This window comes from Malania oleifera, chromosome 7 (genome assembly GCF_029873635.1).
Source record: "Malania oleifera isolate guangnan ecotype guangnan chromosome 7, ASM2987363v1, whole genome shotgun sequence".
In the NCBI taxonomy this organism is placed as follows: Eukaryota; Viridiplantae; Streptophyta; class Magnoliopsida; order Santalales; family Ximeniaceae; genus Malania; species Malania oleifera.
The window spans coordinates 99,656,097-99,677,660 of record NC_080423.1 but is presented as its reverse complement, the minus strand read 5'-3'; the positions used below and the strand labels follow the sequence as shown (position 1 = coordinate 99,677,660).

At 37.0% G+C, this 21,564-nt stretch overlaps 1 protein-coding gene and 1 pseudogene across 1 annotated transcript; both read right to left on the bottom strand.

Moving 5' to 3' along the window:
* Positions 1-2,343: 2,343 nt before the first annotated feature.
* On the bottom strand, positions 2,344-4,959 carry LOC131159974 (cytochrome P450 CYP72A616-like). The gene is made up of 5 exons (XM_058115236.1): positions 4,466-4,959; positions 4,071-4,291; positions 3,557-3,801; positions 3,052-3,415; positions 2,344-2,943 (listed from the first exon to the last, which is right to left on the bottom strand). Exons 1-5 carry the CDS (start codon positions 4,740-4,742, stop codon positions 2,518-2,520), a joined length of 1,533 nt encoding a protein of 510 aa, XP_057971219.1. The 5' UTR covers positions 4,743-4,959; the 3' UTR covers positions 2,344-2,517.
* An 11,575-nt stretch (positions 4,960-16,534) lies between these two features.
* On the bottom strand, positions 16,535-17,767 carry LOC131160961 (cytochrome P450 CYP72A616-like; annotated as a pseudogene).
* Between the last annotated feature and the right edge of the window lie 3,797 nt (positions 17,768-21,564).

The window sequence follows — 21,564 nt, the reverse complement described above, 5'->3', positions numbered from 1 at the left end:
AAACTTTGAGGGCACTCCAAGGAAACTTGGGGAGCACGAATGAAAGTATTTTTGAAGCCTATATATACATGGTTTATAAGAATCAAAATACACCAAGCAATTGAAAATTCCTTCAAGATATCTTTCAGTCAAAGCTCTTGCTATTTTGTTTCTAAAGTTCTGAATTGCTGCGAAATTTTCTGAAAAATCTCTGAGCTTTTACAATTTCTCTGAAGCATTCAATTTAAGTTCTTGATCCACATCAAAGAGAAGTAATCCGGTGATATTCACATAGAGCTTCTTACTTCATTTTTTTGATATTTTGATTTTGGAGTATATTAGTTTCTAACGTGTACTAATCAGCTCTTTGGGTGAGCATTATTTGTACACATCTATTTGAATTATTTCTTGTAGATTGATGATTCCAATGGTTGTTTGGATCGTTGGCTAAGCGATGGGACATTTCTTTGAGAGGCGGGCTCTAGCCTATGTAAGGAGTGACCGAACGAGGGGATATCATTTGGAGAAGGCGGATTCTAACCTTAACTAAGGAGTGCTGTAAAGGTATTGTTCCGCCCGTTAAAGGAACAAGTTTAGTGAATCCTTTGGTGGTTTGCCAAAGGCGAGGACGTAGGCTGGGTATAAGCCGAACCTCGTAAAAATCTCTGTCTCACTCTCTCTTTTCCTATTCTTTATTTTCAGAGCATATTTAAATTGCGTGGTTGGTGTAATTTGACAATCATATATACTACGTAATATAGAAATCAAGTAAACTTAAAGTTTAATTTTGATTTGAGTTGCGGATACTGAAAGGGAGTACGTTGGTTATACCATATTTTGCAGAAACGATACGGGAGTACGTTACTTGGTTAACACCCCAACGATAAATTAACTCAGAGTTTAATTGAGTTCTGAATATTGAAAAGAGTGTGAATGTGTTGTTGAAAAACATATTGAAGAAGTAAATCTATATAAGCTAAAGTATAAATTATAATTCAACTGCAGGGCTTACAATTTCAAGTCCAGGGCTAACAACAAAAGATATATTGCGATTGAATGGTATAAAGCTTGAGATTGATTAGATAGTGTTTGTATTCCAAAAGTGCTAAATCTTGAATTTTACATCAATCTTATTGTGCTGAAGTGAATTTATATTTGGCAATCAAATTGGGTGTGTTGATTTGAAAATTGTGATTAATTGATTGATTGTTTCTACTTTCAAAGCGTGGTTGAAAATTGAATGTTTGATTGTGTTTAATTGATTGGTTGTTTAATTGTGTTATTGATTGGATAAAAGAACTAAGTTCTTGATGTTCTTGATTGATTAAAGAATTAAACAAATAAGTTACGAATTGGTTAAAAGAAACAAAATAAGTTTAAGAATTTTAAAAGGAATGAAAAGAAATTTTTTAAAAGCCAATTCACCTCCTCTCTTGGGAAGCCATTCCTAATTTCAGTAGGGGCAATCCAGCACTTCAGGAGGTAGAGGAATCATTCGGGACTGCCATGGCATGGTGAAAGCGATTTTTTCAAACTATTTTGGCAATGGTACGAACAATAGTGCGGAATTAAAAGCAATTATGAAAGGAATTCATTTATGCAAACAATTACATTATTTTAATGTGATTATTGAAAGTAACTCGAGAATTGTTGTTGATTGGTTTCGGAAATGTAGATGTACCTTGTGGTATTTTTGGGAGGACCTTGTGGGGGAGCTAGAAGGAGTGAATTTCATGGTGATCCATCAATATAGGGAAGGAAATAGTGTAGCTAATTTTCTTACTAGAGAAAGAGAAATGGGAAACAATGTCATCTACGAAGGACAACACCTTTTACCACATTCTATGAAAGGTATCCTTTTGATGGATAGGTTGGGTCTCACTTTCCTTCGTCATTAGTTCATCCTCTCGATTTTATATGGTTGGTATAGATTTTTTGATTTTAGTTTATTTTATTATTTTTGTTTTTACTAGGCCTATGTAGATTTGTTTCTTATTTAACTTTGTTTGGATTTGTAATTCTGTTTTGATTGGATGTTGGTGTTGTTTTTGAGAGACCTTTAATGTCTCTTTTATTTATAATCTTTCAATGCTTGTCATGTAACGGCGGTATTTTTCTACCAAAAGTGAGGGTATATCAATAAATAATTAGAAGTGCCGCCCTCCTTTAGTTAAAAAAAAAAACATGAAAAAGTTTATTCCTTTAAATTTTCCTTTCCCTTTCTTTTTCTAATATTTTTCCAAGTTTCAAATGAGGAAGGTTCATTTTTAATTTCATTTGAGTCATTTGATTAGTTTTCACTTTTTGAATACATGTTTTAAAAAAAAAAAAAAATTGTAGAATTTATTTAATTAGTATTATGAATTTAGCAATGAAACACTCTTGAGATATCTTGCAACCGTTGAACAAAAAGGAAAAATCACCGTTTTTCCCCCTGAAATACAGAACCATATAGTTTCCAAGAAAATCGAAGAACAATATTTTCCTGCTAATTGACAACACCTTGGATATAGATGACGTTCCTGTCACGTAAACACCTCAGATTTGGTGTAGTATTATTGGAGCTCCATGTTGTGGTTGAAGAGTAATGACAGTAAAAGGAGCATGAGTGTAAGTGGGTGAGAGCTCAAACCAAAAATGCTGCAAAATCATGGCCAATGCTATCTTTGCTTCCATCATTGCAAAGTTTTGGCCAATACAGACTCTGGGTCCCCATCCAAATGGGTAGAATGCCTTTTGATCCTTGGATGCCTTGGAAACCCCTTCAGCAAATCTCTCTGGTTTGAATTCTTCAACATCGTCACCCCAGTAGTCTGGGTCATGATGAAGAAGCAGCACAGGTAAGAAAAGGTCGATCCCTTCTGGGATGGACAATCCCCCTATATTTGTTCTTTGATGAGTCTGTCGTAACAAAAATGCCACCGGTGGATATAGCCTTAAGACTTCATGTACTACCATGGGGACCTGCAAATTACCTCCATAAGCAACTACTAGCTTCTAAAATGATGTGGGTTCAAGTGTTCGTGTTGTTTCTAGCACCTTTGTGCGTAGCATAAACGGAAGTGTACTTACAATCTTGAGATGGTTTATGCCTCCAACATCAGGATTTTTCTGCCCCCAAATCTGCAGAACCTCTTCTCTTGCCTTCTCTTGCCAATTCGGATGCATTGATAAGGCGATGATCGTCCATGTTAGCAGGTTAGCAACAGTCTCTTGGCCAGCCAAGTAGAATAACCTGCATTCTTCAATCACATCCTCAATTGTCATCTCATTATCCTTCTGTTCTTTGCATTGTAACAGCAAACCCAATAAATCAGTGCTGCTTGATTCTGTGTTTTTCTTTGCCTGCTCTTTTTCTCGAATAATGCCCCTTATTGTCGTTTTGATCTCATTGTCTAGATAATATCTCCTTCTGTTTTTCTTTGTGGGTATGAATCTAAAGTGAAAAAAGCATATAACGGAAGTATAATATAAGGAGTAAGGTCGTGTTTCAAAGAAAAGTCGGGTTTTGGAAGTTAAAATTATCTTCACAAAATGATGACTCTTAAATTGAAGTTAGAAGGACTGAGCAGTGCACCTGAGACCAGGAAAATAGAAGGCTGCGAAAGCTTCCATCGCCAGCGTTGCCTGCTCTTTCTGGAATTCAAATATCTTCTTTCCGGCTTCATAGCTACTTCCAAAGGCTGTTCGAGCAATGACATCACCGGTAAGATTTTGCAATTCTAGCGCAACATCCAGTTCGCATGATCCTTCAGGACTAACCAGTTCGTTCCACCGGTCAATCATGTTGCAGCAGCTGGTTGAAAAGGATGGCCCCATCCCCTGTTAAATACAACTTTAGAACTCCCAAGTCATAGGAGGCATCATGATTATTGAAAATATTTAGTTTCTAGGAAAACCCATATCATTCCATTAGTATTCCATCCCCTGCTCAACAAAAATTGACAACTGCTGCTAAAAATTTACACTTTCTACTGAAAATTAGTGTAGAGAAAAAAAAAAATCCCCAAAAGACTTTATTGAATAAATGATAAATTGTAGTGTCCGACATGAATATTAATCCTTAGGATGAAATTGTGAGAGGTACGTGCCTTTAACTTGCCATGGTGAAAGGCAGGAGTCATCAATGTTCTGCGCTTTGCCCATTTCTCCCCGTCCAAGGCAAAGAGGCCCAGATCGATTATCTTAAGAAGAGGGTTCTGTTTTTGCTTTTGGATGTGGCCGTCCTTCTCTGTTAATGCTAGCCTGATGAGCTCTGGGTCCGCAATTATCAGCCTAGCTCTCGTTCCAAACCATTCTACACAAAATTTTCCTGTTGCCATGTATATTTCTTCAATTTTACATTAAACCCATTGAGAAGTCAATCTTAGGAAAGAAATTTTTGTACCCTGCTGATGTATCCTAGAAACTTGAGAACTCCCAGAAAAGGAAAAAGAAAAACAGAACATGTATTTTGTTGACTGAGGGATTTTAATCAGTTGCTTACCATATGTTTGAACCATATGATGAGTGAATGGAAGCACCCGTGATGCAATCTTGTGATTTAGGCTAATGGGTTTGGACAACGCTTCCCTGTTTAATCTCAGGAAGTCTTTCTTGTCACCATAAAAAAGCTTGTAAGAGGTACATCTTATCCCCTGCTGTCTTAAACGCTTCTCCAGGTTTTTGGGTCCCCACCAAATGGTGTAAACAGCTCTCAGAACAGAGTACAGAAGCAGTATTGCAGTGGACAAGAGCAGACTCCTGAGCATGAGACCATCCATTTTCTCTTCTTCTTAAGCTCGATGGAACCAGTTTTGTCAGGCTTGCTAGAGGCAGGGTGCTTAGGAATTCATTGCTGCTCTTCCCTTGTCATTTGTTCTGTTAAAATATTTGTCTTTCTTTCTTGCGGGTAAAGTCATGCTAAAAGTCGTCCGCTGCCTTTCGTTTTCTACGTTGAATGGAGACTAACAGTAGATGGAGACCAGCCGCCCTCCACCAACCTTGGCCACATGACCGACATTAAGCCACAAATCTTTAAATTTTATCCCTTTTTTTTTTAATTACGCACTGGATTTCTACGTGTCCATTTTAAGATCCACGTGACTAATCCTGCACCCCTTGAACCCAACCCCACAACTTCAAAAGGAGGTAAATTTCAGGAATTTAGGGGTGGAAACGAACACAGAAGGGTTTGAACACCTGACCTCGTGAGAGGCACTCCCGTAACCCGCACTATCACCTGAACCACACCCTGAGGGTTAAATTTTACCCCCCATTGTATTTATGTGTGGAAGTGTGTTGTAGTGTAGAGTTGTGTGCCGTTGTGTGCGTGAGAGAGAGAGAGAGAGAGAGAGAGAGAGAGAGAGAGAGAGAGAGAGAGAGAGAGGGAGGGAGAGAGAGAGAGTTGAGTTGAAGGCACTATCCTTCTCCTCCTTGTATTATTCTCTCGGTTATAGTGAATTGGTGTGTGCTCCATGGACATAGGTCAAGTTGGACCGAACCATGTAAAATTTGGTGTTCAATTTTTGTTATATATTTTTGCCCGTGTGTGATTGTTGCTTTTAAATCCACCCCAACAATTGATATCAGAGAGAGGTTGGAGCAAAATTGCTAGATTTAAGCAAAATTTCCAGATTGCAGTTTCTGTCCAGTAGCTCAAAACTCAGTTTTGAGGCGACCATCGCATTCCTCTCATTGAGACGAAGCCAACGATGGCAATCGGAGCTTGAACAGAGCTCGGACGACAATGCACGCGCTTGCACGTGCCACCAACGACTAGGCGGCATTCCCACACACCCCTTGTGCCCTCACGCGCCGGTAGGTGATCAACAAGTGGTCTCATACGCTCCCACATGCCAGCGATCAGTCGGTGAGCATCTGGAGGTTGAAGACGCTGACATTAATGAAACGTCAACGCACCATGTCAGGTGGTGGCCCCATGGTGCCACGCCAACAGGGGACCACACTCGGCCACATCAGCAGGTGGGCCGCAATACCACATTAGCAGGTGGGCCCTACAGTGACACATCAGCAGACGACATTAGTAACAACATGAGAATATTCCGTTAGTTAAGGGAATATTCCGTTAAAGTTGACCATGTTTTGACCAGGTTTGATTAGAACTTTGACCGAACTTTTCGGAGCCATTTCAGATCTATTTTTCAAAAAAATTGAACCATTTTAAAGGTTTTTGACTGTTTCGGATCCAACCGTACTGTCCATTTGAGCTAATTCCATATCTAGATTAGTGAATTGAGATGTCCAAAAAAAAAGCTCATAGATCGAGATGTTTGATAGCACCAACTTCGGTTTCTGGAAAATGCAAATTTAGGACTACTTGTTTGGTAAAGAGTTGCACTTACCATTGAAGGAGAAGCCAGAATCCATGAAGGAGATCAAGTGAGAGTTGCTTGACCAAAAGGCTCTCAAAGCTATCAGAATGACATTGGCAAAGTATGCTGCCTTCAATATCAAGCACTTATTAACCACCAAGTCTTTTATGGATGACCTATCCAATATATACGAGCAGCCATCAGCCGCGAATAGGGTACATCTAATGAAAAGGTTGTTTACCATGAATATGCCTATAGGTGAAAGTTTTAGCAGACAACTGAACAATTTCAACGAGCTGTCAGATCAACTCGCCTCGGTTGAAACTACATTTGATAGTGAGATCTGTGCCCTATTAGTTCTTAGTCAGCTGCCTGTGAGTTGGAAAGGTATTTTTTTCGTGATCAGTAGCTCCGTAGGAAAATCAAAACTAAAATACAATGAGGTCATCAGCATGATTTTGACAGAAGAAATCAGAATGTAGTCAAATAATGTCTTCACTTCAAGTTCAGCCTTGAACATAGATAGTCAAGGAAAAGGAAGTGGGCATGGATGATCAAACAATCGTGGTAGATCTAGGACTAGATGGTCTAGATCCAGAAATCCCAGAGGTTCGCATGGCACAAAGAACGTTGAGTGCTAGAACTGTGGAAAGGTCGGGTATTTAAAAAACCAGTGCAAAGGACTAAGAAAGGAATCTGAGACGAAAGATGCATTGATATCCTCTTTGGAAAGCAAGCAAGACTCTTGTGTCTTAGATTCTGCAGCCTCATTTCATGTCATTTGCTGTAAAGATTGCCTAGAGAAATACACACCAGGTAGTTTCGGTACGGTGTACCTTGGCAATGACCATCCTTGCGACATAGCTGGCAAGGGAGTTGTGAAGATCAAGATAAACATGTCAATATGGAAGCTGAAGGATGTCAGATATATTCCATACATGAGAAAGAATTTGATCTCAGTTGGTCAACTGGCAGATGAGGGATACACGATAACATTCATTAGCGATAAATGGAAGGTTTCAAAAGGTGTACTAACAATTGCGTGAGGTATGAAAAGTAGAACACTTTATCTAACCTCCAATGCTTCCATGTCTATTTCAGTTGCTGTAGAAAATGACGACAGCAACATCTGGCACCAATGACTCGATCATATGAATGAGAAAGGACTCAGGGTGATGCACTCAAAAGGGAAATTAAGTGGTCTACGGTAGGTCGAGATTGAAATGTATGAGGATTGCATATTCGGGAAATGTGGTCTCCTGAATACTTACTGGAAAATTCCGAAGTACGCTCTTGCATCTAATCACAGATCCTATCAGCATGCCCACTGACAATTCTATATCTAATGGTCGTGTCTCTATTCCAGTAATTTTCACATACCCCGCCAATATAAAAGAGTGTTTGACACCTGTATCAAACAAAACAATCATTTTATATGGAAATGCAGTAAGAGTACCTCTGACAACGTCCCCAGCCGTCTCAGCGTCTCCTAGTGTCAACGCATAAACCCTCGCCGGTGCAGTGTTCTTCTGCTGACCATCATGGGGCTCCTGATATCCACCCCAAAATGGTCTGGGAGCTTGTGCATATCCCGACGGCATCTGACATGCTTGTGCCATGTGACCGGGTCTCCCACAGCGATAGCAAACATTCTCCCCAAATTGACATTCACTTGGGTGTCTTCGGCCACACCTAGTACAAGTGGCGAGAGGCTGACTGCTCTAGAATCCCCTGTGCTTTACCATTTGTCTCTAGCCTCCACCAGATCTACCTCCTCTCCAAGGGCCTCGACTGGGACCCACCTGATAACTCGAGGGTGCAGCCCTCTTCTTTTGACTCTGTGCCTCCATCTCTCTAGATAAACTCTCCTCCGCGATAGTGGCCCTGTCAACCAACTCTGAGAAATCCTAGATCCTCAGTACCGCCACCTGCTTGTAAATATCCCGCCTCAAATTTCTCTCAAACATTCTAGCCTTCTTTGCTTCATCTGGGAGAATATAAAGGCAAAAGCGAGAGAGCTCAATAAATCTCGCCGCATATTGTGGGACAGTCAACGACCCCTGGGACAAACTCAGAAACTCCTGTACTCGAGCCTCTCTGACCGAAGCAGGATAATATCTATCAAAGAACATGTCCCTGAATTGGGCCCAGGTCATCTACACTGGTATAGCTCTCTGCTCCTCCAACAACCTGGTGGTTGTCCACCATCTCTCAGCCTCCCCTGCCAGCCTATATGTAGCGTACATAACTATCTGCTCGTCAGTGCAGTGAAGTACTGTCAGGATCTTCTCCATTTCCTGCATCCAATTCTCAGCAATTACAGGGTCAGTCGCTCTAGAAAGAAACGGCGGATTCATCTTCATGAATTTCTATATGGTACATCCCTGAGCTGAGGATGGACCGCCTTGCTCTCTAGAGCTTCGCACTATCTCAGCTATAACTTGTTGAGCTACACTGCGTAGTATAGCATCTGAATCCCCAACAATTGCGCCAGAAGGACCCGCTCCATCATTCCCACTGGCGTGAGCACTATTGTCCCCTGGGTCCATCGTGTAAACACATAGAACACAGTTTCATAATTCTATCTTCCTATAGACTCAACTTATTCAACTAAAACTCCAAAACCTCTATTAACTATCCGTCTTGTTTCTAATCCCAAAATCCACTTCTACAACCTAAACACATGACTCGTCGACAGCTTACTATGGTTTTCTTGAAATCGTCACCCTAGGAAAAAAACAGAAACAATCACGAAATCCTATATCCAAATCACAGAACAAAACCTCAAAATCATTTCCTATATTTTGGTATTATCTTCCGCTGCACTCTAGAGTCTACAGAACCTAGCAACCTAGGCTTTGATACCAAATTGTAATGACCTCAAAATTCTTATCATTTTTTTTTAAAATATATACAATAAACATTCCTACGCAGCGGAAATACAAATTATAAAACCATTTATACGTAAACTATACAATACCAGAATCTAGAATATACAAACCATACAAAAATGTCCCTCCAGAGTCATCTATCAAAAAACATACACCACTCTGACAAAAACTCACCCTATAACCAGGGTGATCTGGGCTACACTCTATTCGCGAGCCTGATTTGCTTGCCTCACTAGCTCACCTAAAAAATGGTAAAATAATGGGGTGAGTCGATGCTCAGTAAGTGGAAATGTGCTATTGCTAGTGTGTGACAACTAAGTTAAGGATACTTTTAAAAATAATAACTGAACTGCAATGTAATAAATCATCTATAAAACATATCTTTCTTTCACAATTCAAAACATATTGTATCGTCTGTTTTTCTACTTTTCATACTGATAATATCATACTATACTCATTATATACTGTAAAACTGTAAACATATATATACATATATATATATATAACTGTGCTTTTATCCCTGAGACTCTGTACGTCATGATTTGACCCCTCATGACAGGGTTGTGCGGCCTGTAGGCGGGACTCTATCTGGTCAGCCCTCCAGATAAGTCATCATACTCTACACTACCTCAGCCCGGCCAAATTGCATCCTCTTCTAAGCTCGGGACTGGTTACTACCTCGTCAAACCGGCCCCCTCAACCCAGTGTACTGGGCAGCTGCATACTCTCCAAGCACGGCTGACGGTACCCACATACTATCTGAGATATGTGGTTGCACTCTATCTGTATCTAGCAACTGTACCGTGCTCTATAATCTGTATCTTTCTGTGTATCTTTCCTCAGGGATCTGATACTATATACATATATACATATATACTCTTTTACTGTTTTCATCATGTTTCCAAAATTACTATAACACTATCTTTATGTACTATATATATATATATATATATATATATATATACTGTAAAACTGTATACTACATCTGTAGCATCTTGATGCTACCTTTGTATCTCTGTCTGTATATTACGGTAATAGGAAACATGACATACTAAATTCTGTATAAAGCTGTGGTATAAATACCGATCTGAATAATACTGAATACATGTATATGTATATATATATATGTGTGTGTGTGTGTGTGTGTGTGTGTGTGTGTATCACAGTTTCAAGAAACTATTCTTATAAAACTGTAAATGTATGTACATTCTCTATATAATCTTTGTGAATATATATATATATATATATATATATATATATATATATATCTGCATCTATATATTCTGTATAATTTCATATATTGAGAAAAACCATATAAACTGTAAATACTGTCTACTTCCATGCATTATGTATAGTATGATATATATATATATATATATATATATATATATATATATATATATATATATATAGTATTAAAGCTATATAAATTGTTTCATCTCATGAAAGATCACTTATGCCACACAATCATTGAAACTCATACTCTAAAACAAATATTGTTTCAAACTCATATTTTGAAAATTCTGTATAGTAAATGGTGTAGTTAGGCATCTATAAAATCTCTAATATTATTACAAAAACTTCTAGCATAGCATATTTCCCTTACCTCAATTTTGAAAAGCCCCTATAAAAATCTGGCATTATACCTGCAGGATTCCTAACTCAACATTCTGAAAACACAATGTCCCAAAACAAAACATCAGTATTTCTTAGTCTACATCATTTCATATAACATTCAGAAAGTCAAAAACTCAATAAAAGACCTTACCCTGAATTTGGGATGAAATCCAACTTTATTTTCTCGACGATCCGCTCCAGCAAACTTATAGAGAATTCCACCAAGAGTGTCGTGGTAGCTTCAGATCGTCGATCCGGCGACTGGTGGGACCGAAAACGAAAAGAGAAGGGAGAGAGAGTCGTAGAGAGAGAGAGAGAGAGAGAGAGAGAGGGAGAGAGGAGAGAGAGAGATTTCTTAAAAATGAAATAATTCCCGGATTCTCGTATATATAAAATAGGGGATTTCGTCGATGAGCCTGTTCTTCGTCGACGAATCTTTCACAAATTTCGTCAACGAGATTTTGTATTCGTCGACGAAATTCAAGCTGCCTCAGAACCCCTCTCGGTATTTTCTCGTCGACGAAGCCCTTTGTTCGTCAACGAAATTCTGAAGACCTTCGTCGACGAGACCCTGTGTTCGTCGATGAAGTTTGGCAATTTTCTGAAATTATGATTATTTAATATTATCTCCAAAATGCAATGTCATCGACAAAGTCTACGGTCTCCTTCTGTTTCTGTATCTATTTTCCTCTCTCTTTAATATTTGAATATCAATATTTTCTAGATCATTACAATGATAAGGTAACGCCTCAAGCATAACTATTGTGAGGATATTCATATTTATAGAAATATTTACAACTGTATAAGTTAACGTTACAACAAAATAACAAATGTACAATTCATAATTTAAAAAACTACTATACAAGTGAAGAATCCTCTTGATTGTCTTCGAATTCTCCTCTACTATATTCTACTCTAGTAAGGAGACTAAGGTAGAAGAGCACCTTGCATATCAATCCCTTGAAGTGGGCTCCTTTAAATTGAAAGCACTTATTGAGGTCTACAACATTTCCACTTGACTTTTCAAACATAGGCTTTGTATTTTTTTAATCTCCTTAAAAATTGTTTGGAATATAGTAAAAAAAAAACTTAAAACACAAATCAAACAGTAGCATGATTCACAATTAGATTGAGACACGGTGTGATACCCCGTGGAAGGTTTAAAAGTATTAGATGTTGTTACCCACATCAACAAGGTACACCTTTCTTTTCGGAAGCTTTCCCATAAGAACTCCACAGTTAAGCGTGCTTGGTTTAGAATAATCTTGGGATGGGTGACCTTTAGAAAAGTTTTCTCAGGAAGTGTATGAGTGAAGACAAAACACATTGAAAAGGATACATGTTAATCTGTGGGGCTAGTCATTAGTCTAATATGGTCCGCCTTCCTATTGTCTAGTCTAGGTTGTAATAACCCTAAAAAGGGTTATAGAAGATTAGTGAAGTGATTTAAAAAAAATAAAAAATAAAAAATAATAATAATAATAAATTAATTAACTAATTAATTAATCAGATTTAAAAGAAAAAGAAAAAAATTAAATTAATTAAAATTTATTTTTATTTTTATTAATAAAATATATTATTATTAATATTAATTAAATATATTATTATTATTATTATTATTATTATTATTATTATTATTATTAGTTATCTTGAAAGCTGAAGGATTCTTCTTCTTCTTCTTCTTTTCCTTCTTCTCTCTTTCTTTTCTTTTCTTTTCTTTTCTTCTTCTCCTGCAGCGCAGCTCTGAACATTCTCTCTCTCTCTCTCTCCTCTCATTCTCTCTCCCTCTCTCCTCGATTTCGTGACAAATTTTCGCCCGATCGAAAATCCGAAAATACCACTGTACTCCATTCGCCGTTGCCGTCATTTCTACCAGAGCGGATCAGTGGTAGGAGCGGCGTAGGTGTATTCCTTGGGGTAAGCCATTTTCTCATTTTTCTTTAATTTCTCGCAAAATATAAGCTCAATTAACGAACGGACACCACCACGAGAATCTAGGGATGATTCTCTATAAGTCTAGTGGGACGGAATTCTCGTGGAGGTGTTGGACCAAAACCCCAAATTTGGGGTGCGGCGATTGTTAAGGGGCTTATTTTTAATTAGTTAGCATTAATTTAGAAATGCTAAAATATTAAACATTTGGAACTGAAGTAGGATTTATGAAATTTAGGGCCCGGGTGAGCGTCGTGGGTGTAATTTTGGGAGCCGTAGGTAAAATTCAGAAAATTAAGTGGGGGTTTTAAATAATAGTTTAAATATTAATTTGAGGTATATGAGGCCTAAGGAAGGCTAGATGGGTATTATTTTAGAAATAGATTAATTAATTTGGGAAAAATGTAAATTTACAGGAGTTAAATTTTGGGCGCCAAGGGCGTGAAATTTTGGATTCTAGCGAGACTCTCAGTAAGCCAGGTGAGGGGAATAAATTAATTATTATTTGAATGAATACGTGAAATTGAGCATATGATATTTTGTCTGAAAATTATTATGATATAAATATCAGATAAATTGTGTGGCATTTGAGTAATTATAAATTGTGATATTTTGGAGTGTAAAATATAATAATGTGTAATTTCTGAGAAAATATTGAAATGAGAATTACTAATTTGATTAGTGAAAAATAATGTAATATGGTATTATTATATGAGTAGAAATGTTTTGCCTAGAAAATGGGATTTGGTGGATTATTGATATGGGAAAATAATGAAATGTGGTATTTATTTGTGAGTGGAAATTATTTGCATGAGAAATAAGTATTTTGAGAAAATGTGAAAAATACATGAAATGTGATATATGATATTACGAGATGATGAAATGTGCACAGAAAATAATGAGAATATTTATATTGAACTGAATTGTGATATACTGGAATATAATTGATGAAATGCCAATACCGCATAATGATTGCGAGTATGTGGTGGTAAACCCTGTTGGATGGTTATGATATTCAGCATGGTACCGTTGTGAGTGGTGTTAGTGCAACCACACGGACTCTTGGAGCATGTGGCGTGACAGTCGACTGTGCCATTGTGTAGGGTTGTTGGGCCCCCTGAGTCCGGATCAGGGTATTAGGCCGGCCAGTTGTACTACAGACGCAATATATGATATGATATTTTATCTAAGGCCACACAACGTTGACCATGGGGGGAAGCATGGCGTGTATAGAAAGATCCTCAGGGTGGCCATGAGTTACAGACGCGATGTTGGTATTTGATACCGAGGATACTCATGAGCCGAAAAGTAAAGTGGAAATGAAAAGTGAAAGAATGATAAAATTGGCTAAAATGAGAAATGAAAGAAAGAATGGAAACTGAGAAATAAAGAATGATAAAATTGAGAAATGGAACAGTGTGAGTTAATAATATAAATAATTAAGGCAAAGTGAAACTCTCTACTTGAGGGCTTACTGAGTAAGGTGAGTGCCTTGATGGGTATCAGATGAGGCCATACCTGGTTGCATAACATGTTAGGGTAGAGGGAAGCTACCTGTATGGGCGGGTAATCTTCCCTATTCTCAAGAACTTCACGAGTAAATATGTGTTGGAAATCATTGAATTTGATAAATGATTTAAAGCTTATAAAAGCTTGTGTTGTATATCTATATGATTATGTGTATGTGAATATCAGTGTATCTTCTCAGATGAAATGGTGATTTGAAAAGTAAAATGTATTATAATTGTACTCATTTGGCCACACACTGTAAATAATTTATTCATTCTTACTGAAATGTGTCTCACCCAACTAATTTAAATTTTTCAGGGAACAGAGACCGGCCGGGTGATAGAGCTCTGTGATAGTAGGGAGCTGAGAACCTGATACATAGGGTGAGTTTTTGGACTAGAGGATGTAATTCCCCTAGAGTTGAATAGTAATTTTTAGCATCGGAAGGTAGTGTGAATATTTGTATGCATGTTGATACTCTGGTTATTGTATTCTGACTGATGTGTATATACTGTCTTCCGCTGTTAGGTTGTATGATAAAATACTTTTTACCCAGTACCCAATGCGGGTCGGGTTGTATGAATGGTAGTAGGATTGTTGACGTGGCCGATTTATGGATGTTGTGGATTTATGACGTGATTATTTATTTATATTAAAAAAAATTTGTATGAAAATCGGGGCGTCACATAGGTGGAGGAGGAGAGACGCAGTGCTTCCTGGCAGACCTAGGTTGGGGCATTACAAAATGGTATTAGAGCAATTACCCAACCGAAAGTGTAATGAGATTCACATTGCCTAGGTTTGGAAATGTGGGTTCACAATGAGGAAATTGCATTTTGTAAGTGGGGCAGAATGTAATATCCCGTGAAAGAATGACTTAAAAGGATTAGATGTTATTACCCATATTAATAAGGTGCACATTTCTTTTTGGGAGCCTTTCCATAAGAACTTTACGGTTAAACGTGATTGACTTGGAGTAATCTTGGAATGGGTAACCTTCTGGAAAAGTGTTCTCAAGAAGTGTGTGAGTGAGGACAAAACAAACTGAAAATGACACATCTTAGTCTGTGGGGTCAGTCATTAGTCTGATACCACCCTCCTGTTGTCTGATCCAGGTGGAGGAGGAGAGACGTAGTGCTCTCTAACAGACCCAAGTTGGGGCATTACACACGGATCCCTCGCTCTCGTCAAGGAGATTAAAATCCTTTGTGGGGGTTTTTTTTTTTTTTTTTTGGCTTAGCCCACAAACTAGTGCAATAGAACTTCACTGCGCCTTGTTTCCCTCAATATACAATAGTTCGATTTGAATTGGGAGACTCTCTCCAATTCTACATGAATAGAAGAGTCTAAAACTCCATAAAGGGATACCTTTCTTAAGTTGTCAACTCTCTATACTTAGATGATAGAATAGTACGACAAGAGTTATGTGAAAAGAATTGCATACTATCTTTTAGTGCCAATGCTTTAGGGTTTATAGGCACACATGACCTAAAAACAAGATACTTAATATTTTGAATTTATGAAACACAAAAATAAAAAAACTCAATAAATAGATATCTAACTCTAGTATATATGCTCTTTCCAAAAACTCAATTGAATAAAAGTCTAACTTCAAGGTATATGCACTTTCCAAAGACTCAAATAAATATCTAACTCCAAAATACAAATCATTTCCAAAGACTCAATTGAATAAAGTCTAACTTCAAGGCACATGCCATTTCTAAGAAGATTAACCAGTTTTGATAATATAATATTAAAACAAACTAACGCCATCGTATTTTCTCTCTATATCAAGTGATATTAAATATGAAAATATGTTCTAATATGATTAAAAATTAATAAAAATGAAATGTTAATGATGTGTAAAATCAAATTTTTGTTCGTAAATTTAATATTTTTTTTATTTTCATTCTCAGTTTCCTAAATAACCAAATATGAAAAAGTTGATTCCATTAAATTTTCCTTTCCCTTTATTTCCCTAATATTTTTCCAAGTTTCAAATGAGGCCCAAAGGTTCATTTTTAATTTCATTTGAGTCATTTGATTAGTTTTGACTTTTTGAATACGTGTTTTTCTTTAAAAAAAAAAATTGTAGAATTTATTTAATTAGTAATATGAATTTAGCAATGAAAAACTCTTGAGATGTCTTGCGGGAGGTTGAAAAAACAAGAAGAATCACCGTTTTTCCCCTGAAATACAGAACCATATATTTCCAAGAAAATCGAAGAACAATATTTTCCTGCCAATTGACAACACCTTGGATATAGATGACATTCCTGTCACGTAAACACCTCAGAATTGGTGTTGTATTATTGGAACTCCATGTTGTGGTTGAAGAGTAATGATATTATAGGGAGCATGAGTATAAGAAGGTGAGAGAGCCCAAAGCAAAAATTCTGCAAAATCATGGCCAATGCCATCTTTGCTTCCATCATTGCAAAGTTTTGGCCAAGATAGATTCTGGTTCCCCATCCATATGGGTAGAATGCCATTTGATCCTTGGATGCCTTGGAAACCCCTTCAGTAAATCTCTCTGGTTTTAATTCTTCAACATCGTCACCCCAGTAGTCTGGGTCATGATGAAGAAGCAGCACAGGTAAGCAAAGGTCGATCCCTTCTGGGATGGACAATCCCCCTATATTTGTTCTTTGATGAGTCTGTCGTAACATAAATGCCACCGGTGGATATAGCCTTAAGACTTCATGTACTACCATGGGGACCTGCAAATTACCTCCATAAGCAACTACCAGCTTCTAAAATGATGTGGGTTCAAGTGTTAGTGTTGTTTCTAGCACCTTTGTGCGTAGCATAAACGGAATTGCACTTACAATCTTGAGATGGTTTATGCCTTCAACATCAGGAGTTTTCTGCCCCCAAATCTGCAGAACCTCTTCTCTTGCCTTCTCCTGCCAACGCGGATGCATTGATAAGACAATCATCGTCCATGTTAGCAGGTTAGCAGAAGTCTTTTGGCCAGCGAAGTAGAATAACTTGCATTATCCTTTCGTCATCCTCAATTGTCATCTCATTATCCTTTTGTTCTTTGCATTGTAACAGCAAACCCAATAAATCAGTCTTGCTTGATTCTGTGTTTTGAAAGCATAATTTCAGAAACAACAAACAAACAATTATTTACAAGTGGAAGAGAACAGTGATTTGACCTCCAGCCATAACTATTCAAGTCTTCAAGAAAATGATCTGAAATAAAAAAGAGAACTATGAGAAATAAAGAAAGAGATTTGGGAATTTTCTTAATTTTCACTGTGTTTCAGAAGAGTAGAAGGAGTAGGGTTTTTGGCCAATTCTACATCACCGAAAGTCAATATGTGACTTAATGGTTAATATAGACTGGTCAAGACCCCATTCACTGAGAGATTTCCTCTCACATTTCCTATCATCAAAGGATTGGAAGTTTTCAAAATCTCTCATTTGAATTTCAAGTCAGATTCAAAATCTTTTCAAACCAACGACTTAGTCTTAGGAGTTTTAGTCTTAGTATATCAAGTAGTTACCATAAAATCTCATCTCCCATATTTGATTTTTGAATAAAATAATAATGATAATAATTTAGATAATAGTATTTTCAAATAAAACAAGATGTGTTATGTGTGCCACTCAAAAAGGAAATATGGGCGCTAACATTCTCCCACTTGGCTCACATGATACATCTTAAAGACTTTATGGGATAAGAAGTTCAAAACTGAATATGAACACAAATGTAATGACCCGGAAATTAAAATTATTAAAATAATTAGGAAGTATAATAAATGAAATGGATTAACAGATAATGAGGGGAAAAGGAAAGAATTTAGAGGAGAGAATAGCAGGTCTCGTCAACGAATGTTATGTTTTCATCAACGAGTGTCCTTCTAGAGATCATGGACGAACTCCAGTTCTTCGTCGAGAAAGGAATCTCGAGAGAGTAATTTCAAACTCTGAATTTCTTCGACCAATGTATCTTCTCATCAACGAAGTCTCTTCAGTGGTTCATCGACGAACCCACGTGTCTCGTCGACGAAGCCCTGCTTATAAATAGAGTTTCTTTCATTTTCAGTGAGAAACTTCGGGATTTTTTTTTTTCTCTCTCTCTCTCTCTCTCTGAAAAACGGATCTCCACCCTTCTTTCTTCGATTTCGGGTTAGATTTGACCCGATTTGCGATCCGAAACTACCATGAGGTTTGTAGGATCATTTTCTGCAAGGCTGTAGGAGTCGATCGTTGGTTTGAGAGGTTTAGAAAACATCCTAAAATCAGGTTAAGTGAGATATTTTAGGAATTTCTTAACGAATATTGTTATTTGGAGCCTAGAAAGTATTAAATAAATATTTTTCCTAAGATTTGAGTTAGTTGGGGTTTATTTTAATTAAACCAGAATTTTTGAATTAGGGTCCAAGTGAAAGTCGTGGGTATCAGTTCAGGAATCCTACTCGCGTAGTTCAGAAGTCATGTAAGGGGAAATTGTATATTAAATTAGGTTTTCGTGAATTAAAATGGATTATGTTTTATTTAAGTATATATGTTTCCATGTGGGTATAAAATGTCAACCATGTAAATTATGCTTTCTGAGCCTAGGACTTTTTATATAGCTATGTATATGTGAAAATAAACTGATGAAAGTAAAAGGTATTTTCTGGGAAATTATGTAAGAAATGAGAATTATATTTTCAGTATTTAAATGTTAAATGTACATTGACTTATTTTACAAGGAATATATATGAGTTTTATTGCTAAATTGTGTGGCATAAGTAAATGTAAGTTCTGTGCAAATGTACATTATTTGTATGAGATGCAGGCTAAGCAAGTAATGCATTGAGAATAAAATATGAAATAAACTATGTTGCTTGTGTATGTTAATTCAACTATGTAAATGTATGATAGCTGAAAGTCGTGTTAGAAGATTTTAGCGCATTTTTATGTGGACTAACTGATGACAACTAAAATGAGCCGTGTTAGTAGATTCTAGCGCATTTTTATATGGACTAACTGATGATGGTTAAAGAGCGGCTGTTGTGTAAATGAATGAAATGTAAATGGAATAAAATGGCAATGAAATGACAATGGAATGAAATGTAAAATGTGAACGATGTAAATGTGAAAGAGTCACTTAAAGTGAAATGCAATGCAATGTTTAAATTATGAACATAAGCAAAAGTGAATGGTTGAATAATGACAGAAAGAATAATGTAGTATGATATTAGAAGTATTTATGCTCGTAGAACATATTACGATTGGGCGAGACATTCTCTTCGTCCGAGGGCTTGCTGAGAAAGGCGAGTGCACTAGTAACTTTAGATGTAGCAGTAGCTGCATAACGTACTAGGGTAGAGGGCACCTACTTGTTTGAACGGGTAGATTTCCCTATCCTTGGGGCCTTCGTTGGTAAACCTTTGTTTAAACTGTGTGAGTACGAGATCAATCTAATACTTGAGGGCTTACTGAGTAAGGTGAGTGCCCTGGTATGCTTTAGCAGCGACCCTAGGGTTGCCTAAGTATCAGAGCAGGGGGTGCTACTTGTATGGGCGGGAAATCACCCCTATTTTCAAGTAATCTCGTGAGTTAAATCTTTTGCATGTGATTAATTAGGTTTAGAGAATGATTTCAGTGTTTATAATAACATTTTGCAAATGTTATTAAAATGATATTTATAAACCTTATGTTAGCCACACGCTGTTTTAATATATTGTTTCTTCCCTTACTGGAATGTGTCTCACCCGAATATGACTATTTCTTTTTCAGGACATCCTCGAGGTTGGGCTCAGAGAGCTCGAGGGTTTATAGCATTTTTGAGGATTATAAGGAGGAAGAGTATATTTTTTATAATACTATGGGGTAGTATAAAGTTTAAGTTTATGTTTTTATGTATTATGTTTTAAGTTCACTAAGAAATGAATGAATGTGAATACTGGTTTTGTAGAACGAGTTTTTGGAGGTATATGGATTTGTGAATACAGGTGGATGAATGATTAATATGGATTATAGATAAAAATAGTAAACTCTGGTATTATATTTATGGAGATTATGTTTATGTTTTCCACTGCACATATTATGGATTATGAATTATCAGGATTTTATCAGGTATAACGCATCGGATCCAGGTTTAAGGGTTCAGGGCATTACAACAAAACTACTTTAACTTTTATAGAAAGATAATACATGAATCATGGCAGTTTTGTTTTTCATTTTTTTATGTAGTAAACAATTCCTTCCATGTATCACAATGTATGAAATTTCTTAATAAAACTTTATGTGATAACTCTTTATGCATGACTTCCTATAATTATCTAGGTTACTATATGAAGTATTGCATAGTGTGCCAGCTGGTAAAAGTGGTCAAGATATATTCATCTAGAAGCCTACCCCTGACGGCAATTTCTGTACAAAAATGGCATGGGAGGCAAAGAGGAATAGAAGTAATAATTTTGAGTGGAATAAGTGGTTTTGACATTTTCTAGGGCCTAGAAGAATCTCAATGTGCTTATGGAAAGCCTGGTTAGATACTTGGCAGTAGATGATAGAATTCAGGCAAAAGGAATATCGATGGCTTTGCCTTGTGATTACTACATGCAGAGAAGCCAGGGAAAAACTGATCACATTCTTTCTTTAGACAAGGTGGCTTCAGAGGTTTGGCGTCGGGCTAGTGTGGTGTTGGGGATTCATTTTCAACAGTTCATTCCCTAAAAAAATAGAATTGCAAATTGGTTCCACTATGCTCGAAAATCATCTATTAAAGGTATTTTAATCAATTTGATTCCGTGTTTGATTACGTGGTGTCTCTGTAATCAAAGATGTAAAGCGAAAATGGAAGGAGTTTACCAAAGTGCGGATCAAACGTGGAGAAGTGTTCGATACTATGTTAGTTCTTTAGCTGAGAGCTCTAATTTTTTTCGAAAATTGAAGATATCGGACATTACAAATTTGAAAGAGTTTCAAATTCAGCATCAGGGAATTTGCGCCAGGCGTGGAAAAATTATCTCATGGGTTAAACACCCAACAGGGTGGATAAAACTTTATTGTGATGGGAGCTGTAGGGACAATCCGAGCACTTCAGGAGGTGGAGGAATCATTCGGGATTGCCACGGCATGGTGAAAGCGACTTTTTCAAGCTATTTTAGAAATGGTACAAATAATAGTGTGGAATTAAAAGCAATCCTGCAAGGAATTCGTTTATGCAAACGACTTCATTATTTTAATGTGATTATTGAAATTAACTCAAGAATTGTTATTGATTGGTTTCAGAAAGGTAGATGTACCTTGTGGTATCTTTGGGATTTTTGGGAGGACCTTGTGGCAGAACTAGAAGGAGTGAACTTCATGGTGATCCA

Excerpts from the sequence above, each read along its gene's own strand:
- LOC131159974 (XM_058115236.1), bottom strand. The coding sequence starts at position 4,742 with ATGGATGGTCTCATGCTCAGGAGTCTGCTCTTGTCCACTGCAATACTG. Across the intron at positions 3,416-3,556 it reads TTCTATTTTCCTGGTCTCAG|ATTCATACCCACAAAGAAAA; the intron begins GTGCACTGCTCA and ends TTTTCACTTTAG. Across the intron at positions 2,944-3,051 it reads GCATAAACCATCTCAAGATT|GTCCCCATGGTAGTACATGA; the intron begins GTAAGTACACTT and ends GGTAATTTGCAG.